Here is an 11725-nt window from a genome sequence, read left to right as displayed (position 1 = left end):
GCTGTGTGAGTTGAGGCCTCCTCTGAGGAGGAGGCAGCATTGGGGGGGCCCTGAAAGGGCAAGAGGACACCTCAAGGTGGGCACTCCAGGTGGAGGAAGCCGCCCGTCCAGGGTCTGGATGGATTGGGCCACGGCCTCGGAGCCGTCCTGAGGGCCCTCTTCCCCACATGTCCAGTCACGCCTCCATTCACCCCTGAGCAGGGTGCTGGGGTGCCGGCGCGACAGCTCAGCCTAGTGGGGTGCGAATGCTGGCAGCCCACACCTGAGCCCGCAGGTGTCATCTCGGGTCCGTGCTGTCCAGTGGGGAGGTCGGGGACAGCTTCCGGAGAAGGCCCAGGTGGGGTCTGACACGGTAAGTGCGGGGGAGGGGCAGGAACGGGGCCAGGCTGTGGGGCAGCGGGTGTGGACAGGAGGACAGATCAGTGCTTCTTGGCCAGGAACCTCAGAACCTCAGGCCAGGACATGGCCAGCCAGGAGTGGAGCACGTGACGAGGAGTGATGGGCTGCTGGGGCGGCCGGGAGGGCCCAGGCAGAGGGCGGCCTATCACGGCGCCGGCTCCCAGGGCTGTGTCAGCTTCACAGTGGCCCCCACCAGGCCTCGGCCCGGGAGGTCAGGTGTCATCCAGGCAGGGGGCTGAGGGGGGACAGATGGACTCAGGGGTGTACGAGGCAAGAGGCTGAGGGCGAAATGGTGCTCCGTCAGAAGGTGCGTGCCCCTCTAGGTCGTAGGGCTGTCTGGGGGGGTGAGCTCCCGGAGAGGGGTCTTTGTGTGCAACAGGCCTTGCGTGGCTCGGGGGGCAGCCATTGGTGCCCAGCACCGAGCCCAGGGTGCCCCTCAAGGGGGGGCCTCTTCTGCAGATGTGCCCCTGCTAAGACTGGCCGCAGAGCGGTGGGGGGCGGGCCAGTCGGGCTCAGCCTGGTCCTAAGCAGCCCCAGGGGCCAGCGGGGCTCTGGTGGTGCCGGAACGGGCTGTCTCTGTAGACTGGTGGGGGCCGGGCAGGGTGGGCGCGGCGCCGGCCCGGGCAGGGAAGGCGCAGGAGGCACCACGGCAGGGAGGGTGCTGCGCCTGAGCCCGCGGCACCACCTGCTGGGTGGACGCTTGTGCCGCTGCCACCACAGTGGGCTCAGGGTCACTCTGCAGCTGCCCCAGGTCTGTGGGGGACAGGGCAGTTCATGGCGCGGGAGGGCCCCAGGGCCCCAGCTCTCCATCCACCCATTCCCATCCGCTCCGCCCTAGCGCCCACCACCTTTCCGGAACCCCATGCCCCGGTGAGTCGGGTCCTCACCCTGGAACAGATTGTCTAGCAGGTCCTGGTTGATGCGGCGGGGGCTTGAGTGATGGACCAGGAAGCCTGGACCAAAGCAAACCCTGAGTGCTGGCCCCCTGCCCACAGCAGGGAGGGGCTGGCCCAGCTCCCAGAGCCCTAGGTGCAAGGGACAGTGTGACACCAGGACTGCCTTACCCACGAGCACCACAGCTGCCCAGCGCAGGGAGTCCTGTGGGCTCCGCAGGTAGCCCTGGGTCTGGCTCAGGAAGCGGGGCACGTGACTTGGGTACCCCTAAACCTGGGGACAGAAGGGCTCATAGCAGGACAGGAGGGCCAATTCTGCATGGGAAGGAGGCCGCAGAGGTGAGTCCAGGGGCTGAGGGCCCTGGGGATCCCCCGGGACATGGCATCAGGACCTGAGGCTTTAGACCTGCCACCACCTTGACTGCAAGGGTGGGAAGGCTCAGTTTGGGGGGAGAGGCCCTGGTGTATATTGGACCAAGCGGGCAGCTGACCATATACCCCATCATTGTCACTGTCCTCCCCCAACTGACCAGGCGGTGGCAGATGCAGCTTAGGGCCTCAGGGCTGTTGCAGTGGGCCACGGTGACCATCTCCTCCAGTAGGCCCCAGCGCAGGGCCTGCTCACAGAGGGTCAGGGTCCACTCTGAGCCCTGGAACAGGGGAAGGCAGCAAGGTTAGGAGCCCAGAAAGTGGCAAGAAATGGCCTGGGAGGGGGGAGGTGGCCAGGATGAGGGGTGGAGGCGCAGGCGGCCCAGGAAAGACCAGGAACCTGGCTGCGCATGTCACCTGCACCTGAGGTCCTGGGAGAAGTCCCCGACCTGTAATCTTTGGAGAGGCAGCTGTCGTGGGAATGGGTGGGGCTGGATGGAGACAGCCCTGGGACAGTCTTGGGGGGACTGACCTCATTGGTGTCCCGGCTGGGGTCATACAGTCGCAACAGCAGCGGCACGAGACTCTGCAGCACCAGCTTCCGCAGGGGGCCGCGGAGTCCCACCCGGAGCCCGCCCCAGCCGCGCCGCACCAGCGTCCCGAGGAGCCCGACCGCCGAGGCGCGGACCGAGTCCCGGGCCTGCATAGCAGGGCGCGGTCAGGGCGGAGCCAGCAGAGAGAGGGTGTCCGGAGGGCTGCCGTCTGAGGGCGTGATCTGGGGGCCAGGAGCGGGGCCTGGTTGGGGAACCCTGGGAGAGCCTGGGGAGGGGGTGGTGACGGCGGGAGGGGCGGGGCCGGAGGGACGGGCTCACGTCTTCCACAAGCGGTGGGAGGAGCGGTCCCAGCTCCGCGCCCAGGAGCCGCACCGGCGCCCGCGGCCGCATCAGGACCCTCCGCAGCGTCCCCAGTGCGGCGCCCACGAGCCGCGCGCCACCCTCGCCCAGGGCGCCCAGGAGCGCGGGCAGCAGCGTGCTCACGTGACGCACCTGCAGGGACGGGGACTCGTGGGAGACCCCTCGCAGACCCCGCCCAGACCCCGCCCAGTCCTGCCTCTCACCTTCCTGCGGTTCAGCGCCAGGTGGCCGAGGCCCAGCAGGCCCAGCCAGTGCACGGTGGGCTCGGGGTCGCCCTGCCAAGCGCAGAGCCGGTCCAGGATGACCTCCTCCCGCAGAAGCCGTGTGGTGGGCCGGCTCTGCAACAGCTGGGCGGGGGGACACAGGGTCAGCACGCTCGCGTTCCCGTGCCGGCCCGGCCGCTTAGGGGCCAAGTCCATGGTCACCCCTCACCACCCATCCTGGAAGCGGGCTCACTCCGCTGAAGAAGGCCATAGCCGTGAGGCGCTGTGCGTCTTCCGCGCTGCGCAGCTGGGGCAGCAAGTCCGCGAACAGGCCTCGCAGGTGGTGGTCGGCGTGCGCCACCATGGCACTGTGATGAGGCGGAAATGGGAGCTCTCCCTCTGCGTCCGGCCTCGCCTCTCACGAAGCCTCTACCCAACAACCCCCATGCCCCTGCCTCTTATCCCACACCCCTGCCCTGCACCTGGCCAGCAGCAGGACACCCTCCAGGTGGGTGTGGGCTCCCACCAGTCTTCTCCAGCGTCCAGCCTGCTCCATGCACGTGACCACCATGCAGCAGCTATCCCCAGTGAACAGGGCCTTCAAGGCCTCCACTGTGCAGCTGGGGGGGGGGGCAGCAGACGAATGGGCAGTGAGGGCCAGGAGGGCACTGGCCCAGCCCTCACTCCCCCCGGTGTGCACCCCTCACCTGGCGTGGCTGTACGGTAGCCCTTGGTGGGATGGGGCCCAAACCTTGGGGATGTCAGTGGGGCATGGGTCCCGGGCCAGCTCATGTAGCTGTGTGACCAGCACAAGGAGAAGATGCGGGTAGAAGCCCCGCGTGGCACCCACGCAGCCTGACACAGCCAGCATCTCCCCAAGGGCACGAGTGGCCTATGGAACAAGGGGCTCATTCAGGCTCAGACACTGCAGACAGGGCGAGGACAAAGCCTCTATGCTTGAGAGACGTTATGGATGGGTGTGACTCAGGTGAGAGCCTGCTGCCCCCAAACCCCTGAGCCCAGACTCTCCTGTCCCCTTGGGCCAGGGCCAGGGGAGTCCCTGGCAATGCCACCTAGCACCAGTGCCTCCAGCTGGCATCTGGCCGAGCCCTTTAGCACCCACAGCAGCTGCACCAGCACCTGCCCATTCACGCGCTGGTTCTGGCTCAGGCCACGCCAAAGCTCGGCTGCCGCCCTGGGGGCACGGGGCGTGTGAGCCAGGGCCTGGCGCTGGGATGAGGGGCGTCTCCAGGTCAGGGAGGCGGCCACTGGGACTCCAGCAGGAGGAGGGGCAGGTAATCAACCCCGCAATCCCAGAGAAACAAAATAAGTGGCATCTGTGCAGAGACCACAACGGAGCCAAGTCTGCAGGATCAGCTGCCCGGCGGGACCACGCAGACCCTGTTTGGCCAGTAGCGGTGAGACAGGCCTGGCATCACGAACAATCACCGTGGAGAGTAAAGCCACAGGTAGCTCTCCTGGGGCAGACTCACCAAAGAGCCATGGGCGCCGGGGTGCAGCAGCCACCTGGCTTGCTCGGAAGCACACCCCGCCGGGCTGGGCTGCAGGAGAGGCCTGGAGAGAGAAGGCAGGCCCCAAGCCTGGAAGCCAGCCCTGAGGACCCTCAGTGGGTGAGAGGCAGGAGCGGAAGGCAGGGAAGGCCCTGCCCCGCTGTGACCCACCCCACCCTGGGCCAGTCTCCACAACAAGCCGGAAAGGGGAGGGAAGCTGCGTCGGGCCGCGGGGGGGATGCGGCGTCTGGCGGGGCGGGGCGGGTTACCGGTCCGGGGACAGTGAGCGCGGCAGCAGTGCACACACCACGGCCCGACAGTGCTCCAGGGCCAGTGTGCTCAGCACCTGCAGGGCCGCCCGCTGGGGCCTCCACTCTGCCAGGCTGGGCACCTGTGCCAGCGGCCCTCGCACAAGGCCGTGCACCTGGCGTGGAGGGGCGGACGTCAGTGGTCCAGTCTCCGTGACCCCTGCACGTTACCCTCAGTACCCTGACCAAGCAGCTGCGGCCTGAAGGGGGCTGCTCCCTCTAGCCCCCAACCCTGGAGGGGACCAGGCGGGAGACTCCAAGGGCAGGGAGGGGACGGGGGCTAACCTGGTCCTCCAGCCACTCCCCCCAGGCCTCCAGGGCTGAGGACAGGGTGAGTGCTGTCGCCTGCGTTCCCGCAAAGCCAGCCTCGTCCAGACAGGCAGCCGTGTACGACGCCAGGTCTGCGAGGGCCCCCTCTTCCAAGGAACTCTGGGGAGTCTGGGAGTGGGGGCGAGGGGAGACTATGAGACCCCCTTGCCTCTCACACTCTCTTCCTCCCCACCCCGTCCCAGCTCTTGACAAAACCCCCGTGGCCTTTCTGTTTTTTCCCAGCTCCGTCCCCCTTTACCCCCCAGGCATCCCTCCTGCTCACCAGATGAAGACCGGGTCCCTCAGGGGCTGGCTCCTGGGTAGGAGGCTGGGAGAAGGGCTCACTGCCAGCTGGGGAAATGGCGGCTGCCCGCCCAGGCTCTACCCCGCGTTCAAGCTCAGGTTCGGGCTGAGGGCCGGTGGAAGGGGGTCCCGGGGGCTGCCCCTGGCTGGCCCGGATCCCTTCAGCCAGAGCCGTCAGGGTTAGGGCTCCCACGGGAGCCCCCTGGGCCCAGTCCCACGCGCCCCCAGCCATGGCCGCCGCACACACTGAGCTGCTCAGCCGGGCTCAGCCTGCAGCACCTGGCACTGGTCCTCCCAGAAGCCGTGCCCAGGCCTGACCTAGAAGCAGGCCCCAGGCAGGCGGGCCCAGGGACAGGCGTGGCAGCGTGTGGGTGCATGTGCGTGTGCATGCTCTGTGGGGGCGGGAGGTCGGGGAGCCACACGGGGGTGTCCCCAGGTGTGGTGCCTGCAGGGGCTTTTGAAGGGTCTTCCCGCCCAGACTGTTGTTGGTGAGTGGCCAGCCTAGGCTCTGCCCACCAGGACCTGGGAAAAGGGCAAGGTCCCTGGGAGACAGTGGATCTGCAAGGGGCGGGGGAAGGGTCCCTGACCCTGACTTCTGACCCGTCTGGGCAGGGAATCCTGGGCAGGTGTAGACAGCTCTGAGGAGGCCCCAGCCCTGAGCTGAGGCCTCGCCTGATTCAGCCCTAAAGAAGCAGTCAGGTCCAGGCTGCACTTGCGGCCGGGGGCTGGGCTCTCCTCTCTGCATCCTGACCCGGCCGGACATCCCGGGCATGCGGATGATTTGGAGCAGCCCTGGGGGGGAGCCGGAAGCAAGAGGAGCTGCCCTGCGCCTCCCAGGTGCCCTTGCAGGTGACTGACATCACTGGATGGATCACGGTGGGTGGGTGGGGGAGTGTCTGGGTCCTGGCACTGAGAAAGTGTCAAGCTCAGAAGTGGTGACCTGTGGGTACCTGGGGCCTGGTGCGTGTCCTGATGTGTGTGTGGCGGTGGCGGGTGGAGTCTGTGTCTCTCTCCGAGCCTCCTGCTCCCCAGGGCTGGCCTGACCGGGCCTCTGCCCCAAATCCCCGCTGTCGCCCTCACCCAGCAGCGCAGCGGCCACTGCCCAGCCTGGTCCAGGGGAGCCAGAAGAGCTGGTCTGGCCAAATACCTGGGCAGGCAGAAGTGCTCCGGGAAGCACCCTGGACAGTCGGCACTCCCCCTCATCCTGGCCTGCTTGTGTCCCCCGCCCAGGCGGGAGAAGCCCAGGCCCCGCCCTCTGTCCCGCAGGGCCTCCAACCTCTCCTGAGTGGCTCCTCCGGAGGCAAAGCCGGTGGAGACCCGACGAGCCTGCTCGCACAGGGGCAGGGCCAGCCCAGGACCCTGGCCAGGTGCCCAGAGCTGAGCCAGTCCCTGCTCCCTCACCTCCACCAGCTCTAGTGCAGGCAGGCCCCGAGCCCTCCTCTCCTTTCCCAGGACTGCAGGGGCGGGAGCTGGGTCCCCAAGGCCCAGGCCTAGTCCGTGCCGTGACAGATGCCAGGGCCGACAGGGAGCCAGATGGGTGGGGCCCAGGGGTACAGGGTCCCACAGAGCTGGCAGCAGCAGTGGCAGGGGACACCCAGGCCTCTCCTTGGCTGGGGAAGCTTGAGGCGTCCGCCGAGCCTGCCCCGCCCGGGGGGCATCCCGGAGCCCCCCCATCTGGGCTGGATCCCCAGCCCGCCTCGGGCCTCTAGCATGGAGCGGTCTTCCAGTAACCAACCCCCCAGCTCCTAGTTGGGCACCAAAGCCCCCTCCCTTTCCCCACAGCCCTGCCCTGTCCTGCCCGGATCTGCTCCTACAGTCCAGCTCCCCAGGCCTCAGATACCGACCCCCACCCCACAGGCCTTAGCCGACCTCAGGCCTCAGCACGGGGCTGCCTACCTGCCCTGGCTGGGCTGGGGTCTTCCCTGGGAGGATGAACCCTCCTGCTGATTCCTGACTCCAGCCCACCCTGGGAAGCCCTGGGGGTCCAGTGAGTGGCAGGCTGGGTGAAGAAATGACACATGACAAGCTGTGGGGATAGTGAGTGACTCATGTTCATTTCAGGCAGCTCCCAGCAGGGGATTCTCAGAGGGCACCTCTGCACTCAGTCTGTCCACCAGGGCCCGGAGCTTCTCAGACAGCGCCACCTGCAGGGAGGAGAGGGGGGGACCATGGGTGGCCGTGGGGGGAGAGAGGGCACGGGGCGGGTCGATGATGTGGGCCCTACACCCACCTGGTACAGCGCAGGCTGCTCGAGCCACCTGTGGGCAGGACTCAGACGGCTCAGGGACTGCTGGGCGAAGGCTCTAGATTCGGCCAGAGATGGGAGAGGCTCACACAGCTCGGGGGAAGAGGGAGGAAGGGGCTGGCTCGAGGTCAGGTGTCCGAGCTTGATTTGAGTTGAAGGTGCAGGCTAAGGGGGTGGGTGGCTAGGGGCAGTCACCTGTCCCTGCTGGACCCAGAGTCGCAGCAGCGGCTCCACGTGCACCGGCCTCACGGTACAGGACTCCTGGCTCCCTCGAGGCCAGACTCTGAGCTCCTGGCCAGCCTGGGGAGGTGGCTCCTCTGCTAACTGCAGCACGTCTAACAGCAGAGCCCCTGCGTGGGTGCGCATGTGAGGGCGCCAAGCATGCACGGGGCCTGGGGCCTTGAGCTCAACTGCGGAGGGTGGGCGGGGCCTCACCATCGGAGCCCAGGAGCCGGAAGGCAGCCTTGCTTCCAGGCAATGTCTGCTTCTCGGGGTCCTCGGTCAGCTTCATCCGCGGCTGGCCTCCCACGGACACCAGCTACAGGGACAGGGTGCTGAGCTAGCTGGACCCTTCTCCCCGGACCCATGGTCCATCCCCAGCCCATCCCCACTGGGCCCCAGACTCTCTCCACCTTGTAGACACAGCCCAGGGAAGGCTGCCGAGGGCAGGTGACCACGCTAGTACCGATGCCGATGACGTTCACCTCACTGCCCTGGGGGGGAGGGGAAATGAGCTCGGCCAGCATCTGCAGGCCCAGGGCCCGCCGAGCCACCCTCTGGGCTGCCCCTGCCCCGCCTACCTTCTGGGACAGCCTGGCCAGCTCCTGCTCATCAATGTTGTTGCTGACAGCAATGGGGATGGACTCCAGCCAGGGCACCCGGAACCTGTGACGAGGGCAGCCCTCAAACGCCCCTGACTCACCCGGCCCCCTCCCAACCCAGTCATGCCGTCTCCCCGCCACCTGATAATCTGCCCTCAGCCACACTGGCTCTATGGGCCCCTGAGCGAGCCCACCCCAGCTTCTCTGCCAAGGCTGCAGTACCTCTACTGAGGTAGCAGCGTATCAGAGAGCCTCACGGTGGGAGAGGCACGGTCCCTCCCTCCCTCTGTCCCATCCCAATATTCCTGAACCGGAGGGGATCTCTCAGAAGGCAAAGCCCCTCCCAGGGGGACTCACTGGGCCGCCACTGTTCGGAAGACGCCACGCGTCTCCTGAGCCTGCTGAAGCAGGTCGCCACTGTCCAGCCTCACTCCCACTGCCTGGTAGCCCAGCTCCTCCAGTGCCAGGGCTACAGCCAGGAAGTTGGGGAGACCACTCCTGCAGGTGGGGACATGGGAGTAGGGGGTCTGCTGCTGCTCTGCTGAGCCCACCCTGGGGGATGCCCGGGCCTCACCTCCGCACACTGTAGGTGTCCAGCAGGCCCTGGAAGGCCCGGGGAAAGGCCAGGGCATAGGCCACAAAGGCCGCCCGCTCACCCCGGTGTGGCTCCTGCACCCCCAGCCCCAGGTGGCCACACACACGCTCCAGCCACGTCTCCACGCAGGCAGCCAGGTCCACCCTGGGGCCCTGACCAGCCGCTGGAGCCAACATCTATGGAGAAGAGTTGGTGAAGGATGGAGAACCCAGAGCGCAGGGTGGGGACTGGTTCAACCCCAGCAGAGAGTCTGAGCCACCTGCCTGCCAGCTTCCCAGTGCCGCACTGAGACCACCTGCCCGGCGTGGCTTGGGTGGGCCAGGCGTGGTATCTGCCTGTGCACAGAGCAGGGACTGGCCTCTCCTGCTCCCTGGGAAGGGCTCGGCTTGGGGGGGTCTGCCCTCTGGAGTCCAGCTGGGGGGACAGGGGTACTGACCGGTTCAGGGGGCACCTCGGTGCCTGAAAAGGAGGTGATGAAGGAGTGCGCCAGGGTCCCGGCCACCGGCACGCCCCGCAGCTGTCCTGCGAGCATGTTGCTGCTGCCATCGAAGCCTGGGGTCAGGGCATCAGGCAAAGTTGGGGGACTTCAGGCACTGAAGGGGGTTCTCAGGGCTGGCCTCCTCCTCCCCCAAACCAGGCCTCCGTCTCCTGGCCCTCACCACCCAGGTAGCTGTAGGTAGAGGCGGTAAGACCCCCGTCGGGGCCCTGAGCCCGCCGAAGCCCCAGCTCCAGCAGCCGCTTCTCCGGCCCTGCAATCAGGCGAAGCCGCGCGGCGTTCGTGGCGACGAGGCTGCGGGAGCAAGGGGGCAGGGGACCCGCAGTGACGGCCGGGAAGCCACCCAGAGCGCTGCCTCTCCCGAGGACCCGAGCAGCGGGAGCCGGAGGCCCCTGCCAGGACCCCGGCTCAGCGCTCCGCCCCCAGGGGCCACGCCCCACGGGTCCGGGCCCGGAAGTCAGCGCTCCTTCACGGAGAGCCCAGGCTTCCGGCCTCGGGCGGGAGGCGGGTGTCCCGCCCCAGGCCCCACCTGGCGCCCCGGGCCCCACCTGGCGTAGCTGACCAGGCAGAGGAGCGGCGTCTCCAGCAGCTGCACCACCAGGAGCGGCCCGGACACCTGCAGCAGCGGCACCTGCGGGGCGGGCTGTCAGCTCGGCGCCACCCGGCCCTGCTCTGGCCCACCCCCCGTGCCCCGCTCCCCCGGCACTCACGCTGGGGAAGGCGAGGGAGCCCTCGGGCAGGGCCCGCACCGTCACCCCGGAGCAGTCGAGGGCACGAAGATGCTGGAAGAACGCGGGGTCTGTGTCTGGGGGCAGCACCGAGGCCAGGAACTGCACGTCTGGGGGCGACAGAGGCCGTGGTGGCGAGGGCTCGCCGGGGCTGCCGGGGGCGGGGGGCTGGCGGGGTGAGGGGCCGGGGGGCGGCTACCTGCGTCCGTCAGGCGGAAGTCGCGCACGAAACGCACGCAGTCGCGCAGCCCCGCGGCCAGGGCGAAGGCTCCGCCGAACGGGCAGCGGCGGAAGAAGAGTTCGAACTCGGCCGCCTCCTGCGCCCGGCCGGCGCGCCAGTAGCCCAGCGCCATGGTGGCCTGGTACAGGTCGGTGAGCAGCGGCCGCGCCGCCGCGCGCCCCTCGGGGTCCTGCTCCGCCGCCATCGGACTCTGGCCGCTGCCCTGGCGCCCCGGACTCTGGCCGCCCCGCCCGCGTGACGCCGCGCTGGCCAGGGCCCGCCCCGCCAGCGGGTTGGGACACCGTGGAGCCACTGCCTTTCCTGGCAACCAGAACCGTCAGGGCGGGCCGCTGGCCTCCGGACGCTCTCTGACAGCCGGACCGTGGCTCGAGGTGGGGACTTGTGCTCTCGCTGGTCAGCCCAGCTCCCCCTGGCCCCTTGGAGCATGGTCTGTCCTGCCCCAGGCCGCGCGGCCAAGTCCGGGGAGCGCGGGGAGAGGGTGGAAGAGGGCAATTCGAACTCCACGTCCAGCTGGACTCCATCCTCGCCCGCCCAGAAGCCACCCCAGGCCCGGGCAGGGCAGCTCGCGGCCGGCACCACACCAGAGCAAGGCCCACGCGACGCTGGTCGGGTAGCAGCGCGGTGCCGACAGAACGAGGGGGCGGCTCATCCACCGCCAGCTGGCACCGAAGGCTCTCGGGTCTCACACGCTAAACCCCACATGACTCCTGCGGGCCCTTTGAGGCCACCAGCTCTGACCAGAGTAACCACAACCCACTCTTTCTCACCAGCCACGCTGGGTCCAGGGCAAGAACCACTAGTGACACAAGTCCTGCCCAGACTGGGGAGGGGGGTGGGGGCCCAGGCAGGACAGTGGGCACAATTCCACAGGGCAGTGTGTCATGGGATCTGTCAAGGGCCCAGGTCTCCAGCAGGCAGCAGGGGCCTCAGGGCTAAGGGAAGAAGTCCAGCCTCCTTCCTAGAAACGGTCGGCTACCCGGCAGGGTTTTGAACAGGCCAGCCCCGATGGGGCACGTGACTGTAGTCACAACAGCAGGGCCAGGACGGCCGCTGGGGCCTCTTCCCTGGATAGTTCTGGACTGTCACTTCTCTACCCATGGGAACGGCTCAGCGAAAGAAGCAGAATGGAGACGGCAGAAGGCTGGGACGCCTCCCACAGTGAGGGAAACAATGTACACCGTTAGAGGTAGACCTGGACGTCCCACTTGCAACTGAGACGTGAGTGAGTCAGGGGAACAGGAGGTGGGTGGGTCACACGGGAACAGGAGGGCTGTGGAGAGACCCAGAATGGGGAGAAGGGCAGTGGCCACTGGTGCAGGAGCAGAGCGTGAGATGCCCGCCCAGTGTGAGGCTGGGGGCCTGGCAGAGTGCGGCTCACTGAATGCGCCCC

At 68.0% G+C, this 11725-nt stretch overlaps 2 protein-coding genes across 5 annotated transcripts; both read right to left on the bottom strand.

Annotated features, from left to right (window-relative positions):
* Nucleotides 1-911: 911 nt before the first annotated feature.
* MROH6 (maestro heat like repeat family member 6) lies at nucleotides 912-5615 on the bottom strand (the record flags this gene model as incomplete). Its single annotated transcript, XM_079901692.1, is given in 13 exon segments — nucleotides 912-1051; nucleotides 1054-1152; nucleotides 1287-1352; nucleotides 1464-1557; nucleotides 1814-1942; nucleotides 2194-2361; nucleotides 2534-2707; nucleotides 2779-2922; nucleotides 3032-3146; nucleotides 3261-3398; nucleotides 3486-3670; nucleotides 4883-5035; nucleotides 5190-5615. Coding segments are annotated over 13 exon segments (1857 nt in total). The 5' UTR covers nucleotides 5442-5615.
* A 1623-nt stretch (nucleotides 5616-7238) lies between these two features.
* Nucleotides 7239-11604, bottom strand: NAPRT (nicotinate phosphoribosyltransferase). 4 transcript variants are annotated; one of them, XM_079901708.1, is made up of 13 exons: nucleotides 10294-11604; nucleotides 10077-10204; nucleotides 9915-9997; nucleotides 9530-9660; nucleotides 9307-9422; nucleotides 8850-9046; nucleotides 8633-8773; nucleotides 8255-8339; nucleotides 8087-8167; nucleotides 7890-7992; nucleotides 7650-7804; nucleotides 7440-7571; nucleotides 7239-7353 (listed from the first exon to the last, which is right to left on the bottom strand). In XM_079901708.1, exons 1-13 carry the CDS (start codon nucleotides 10517-10519, stop codon nucleotides 7267-7269), a joined length of 1665 nt encoding a protein of 554 aa, XP_079757834.1. In that variant the 5' UTR covers nucleotides 10520-11604; the 3' UTR covers nucleotides 7239-7266. The 4 variants fall into 4 exon arrangements, with proteins under 4 accessions (XP_079757834.1, XP_079757835.1, XP_079757836.1 ...); XM_079901709.1 differs by having other exon boundaries at nucleotides 7440-7547; XM_079901710.1 differs by lacking the exon at nucleotides 8087-8167.
* Between the last annotated feature and the right edge of the window lie 121 nt (nucleotides 11605-11725).

This window comes from Stenella coeruleoalba, assembly GCF_951394435.1.
Source record: "Stenella coeruleoalba genome assembly, chromosome: 17".
Classification (NCBI taxonomy): domain Eukaryota; kingdom Metazoa; phylum Chordata; class Mammalia; order Artiodactyla; family Delphinidae; genus Stenella; species Stenella coeruleoalba.
The sequence above is the reverse complement of the archived record's forward strand: the minus strand, read 5'-3'. Positions and strand labels throughout refer to the sequence as shown.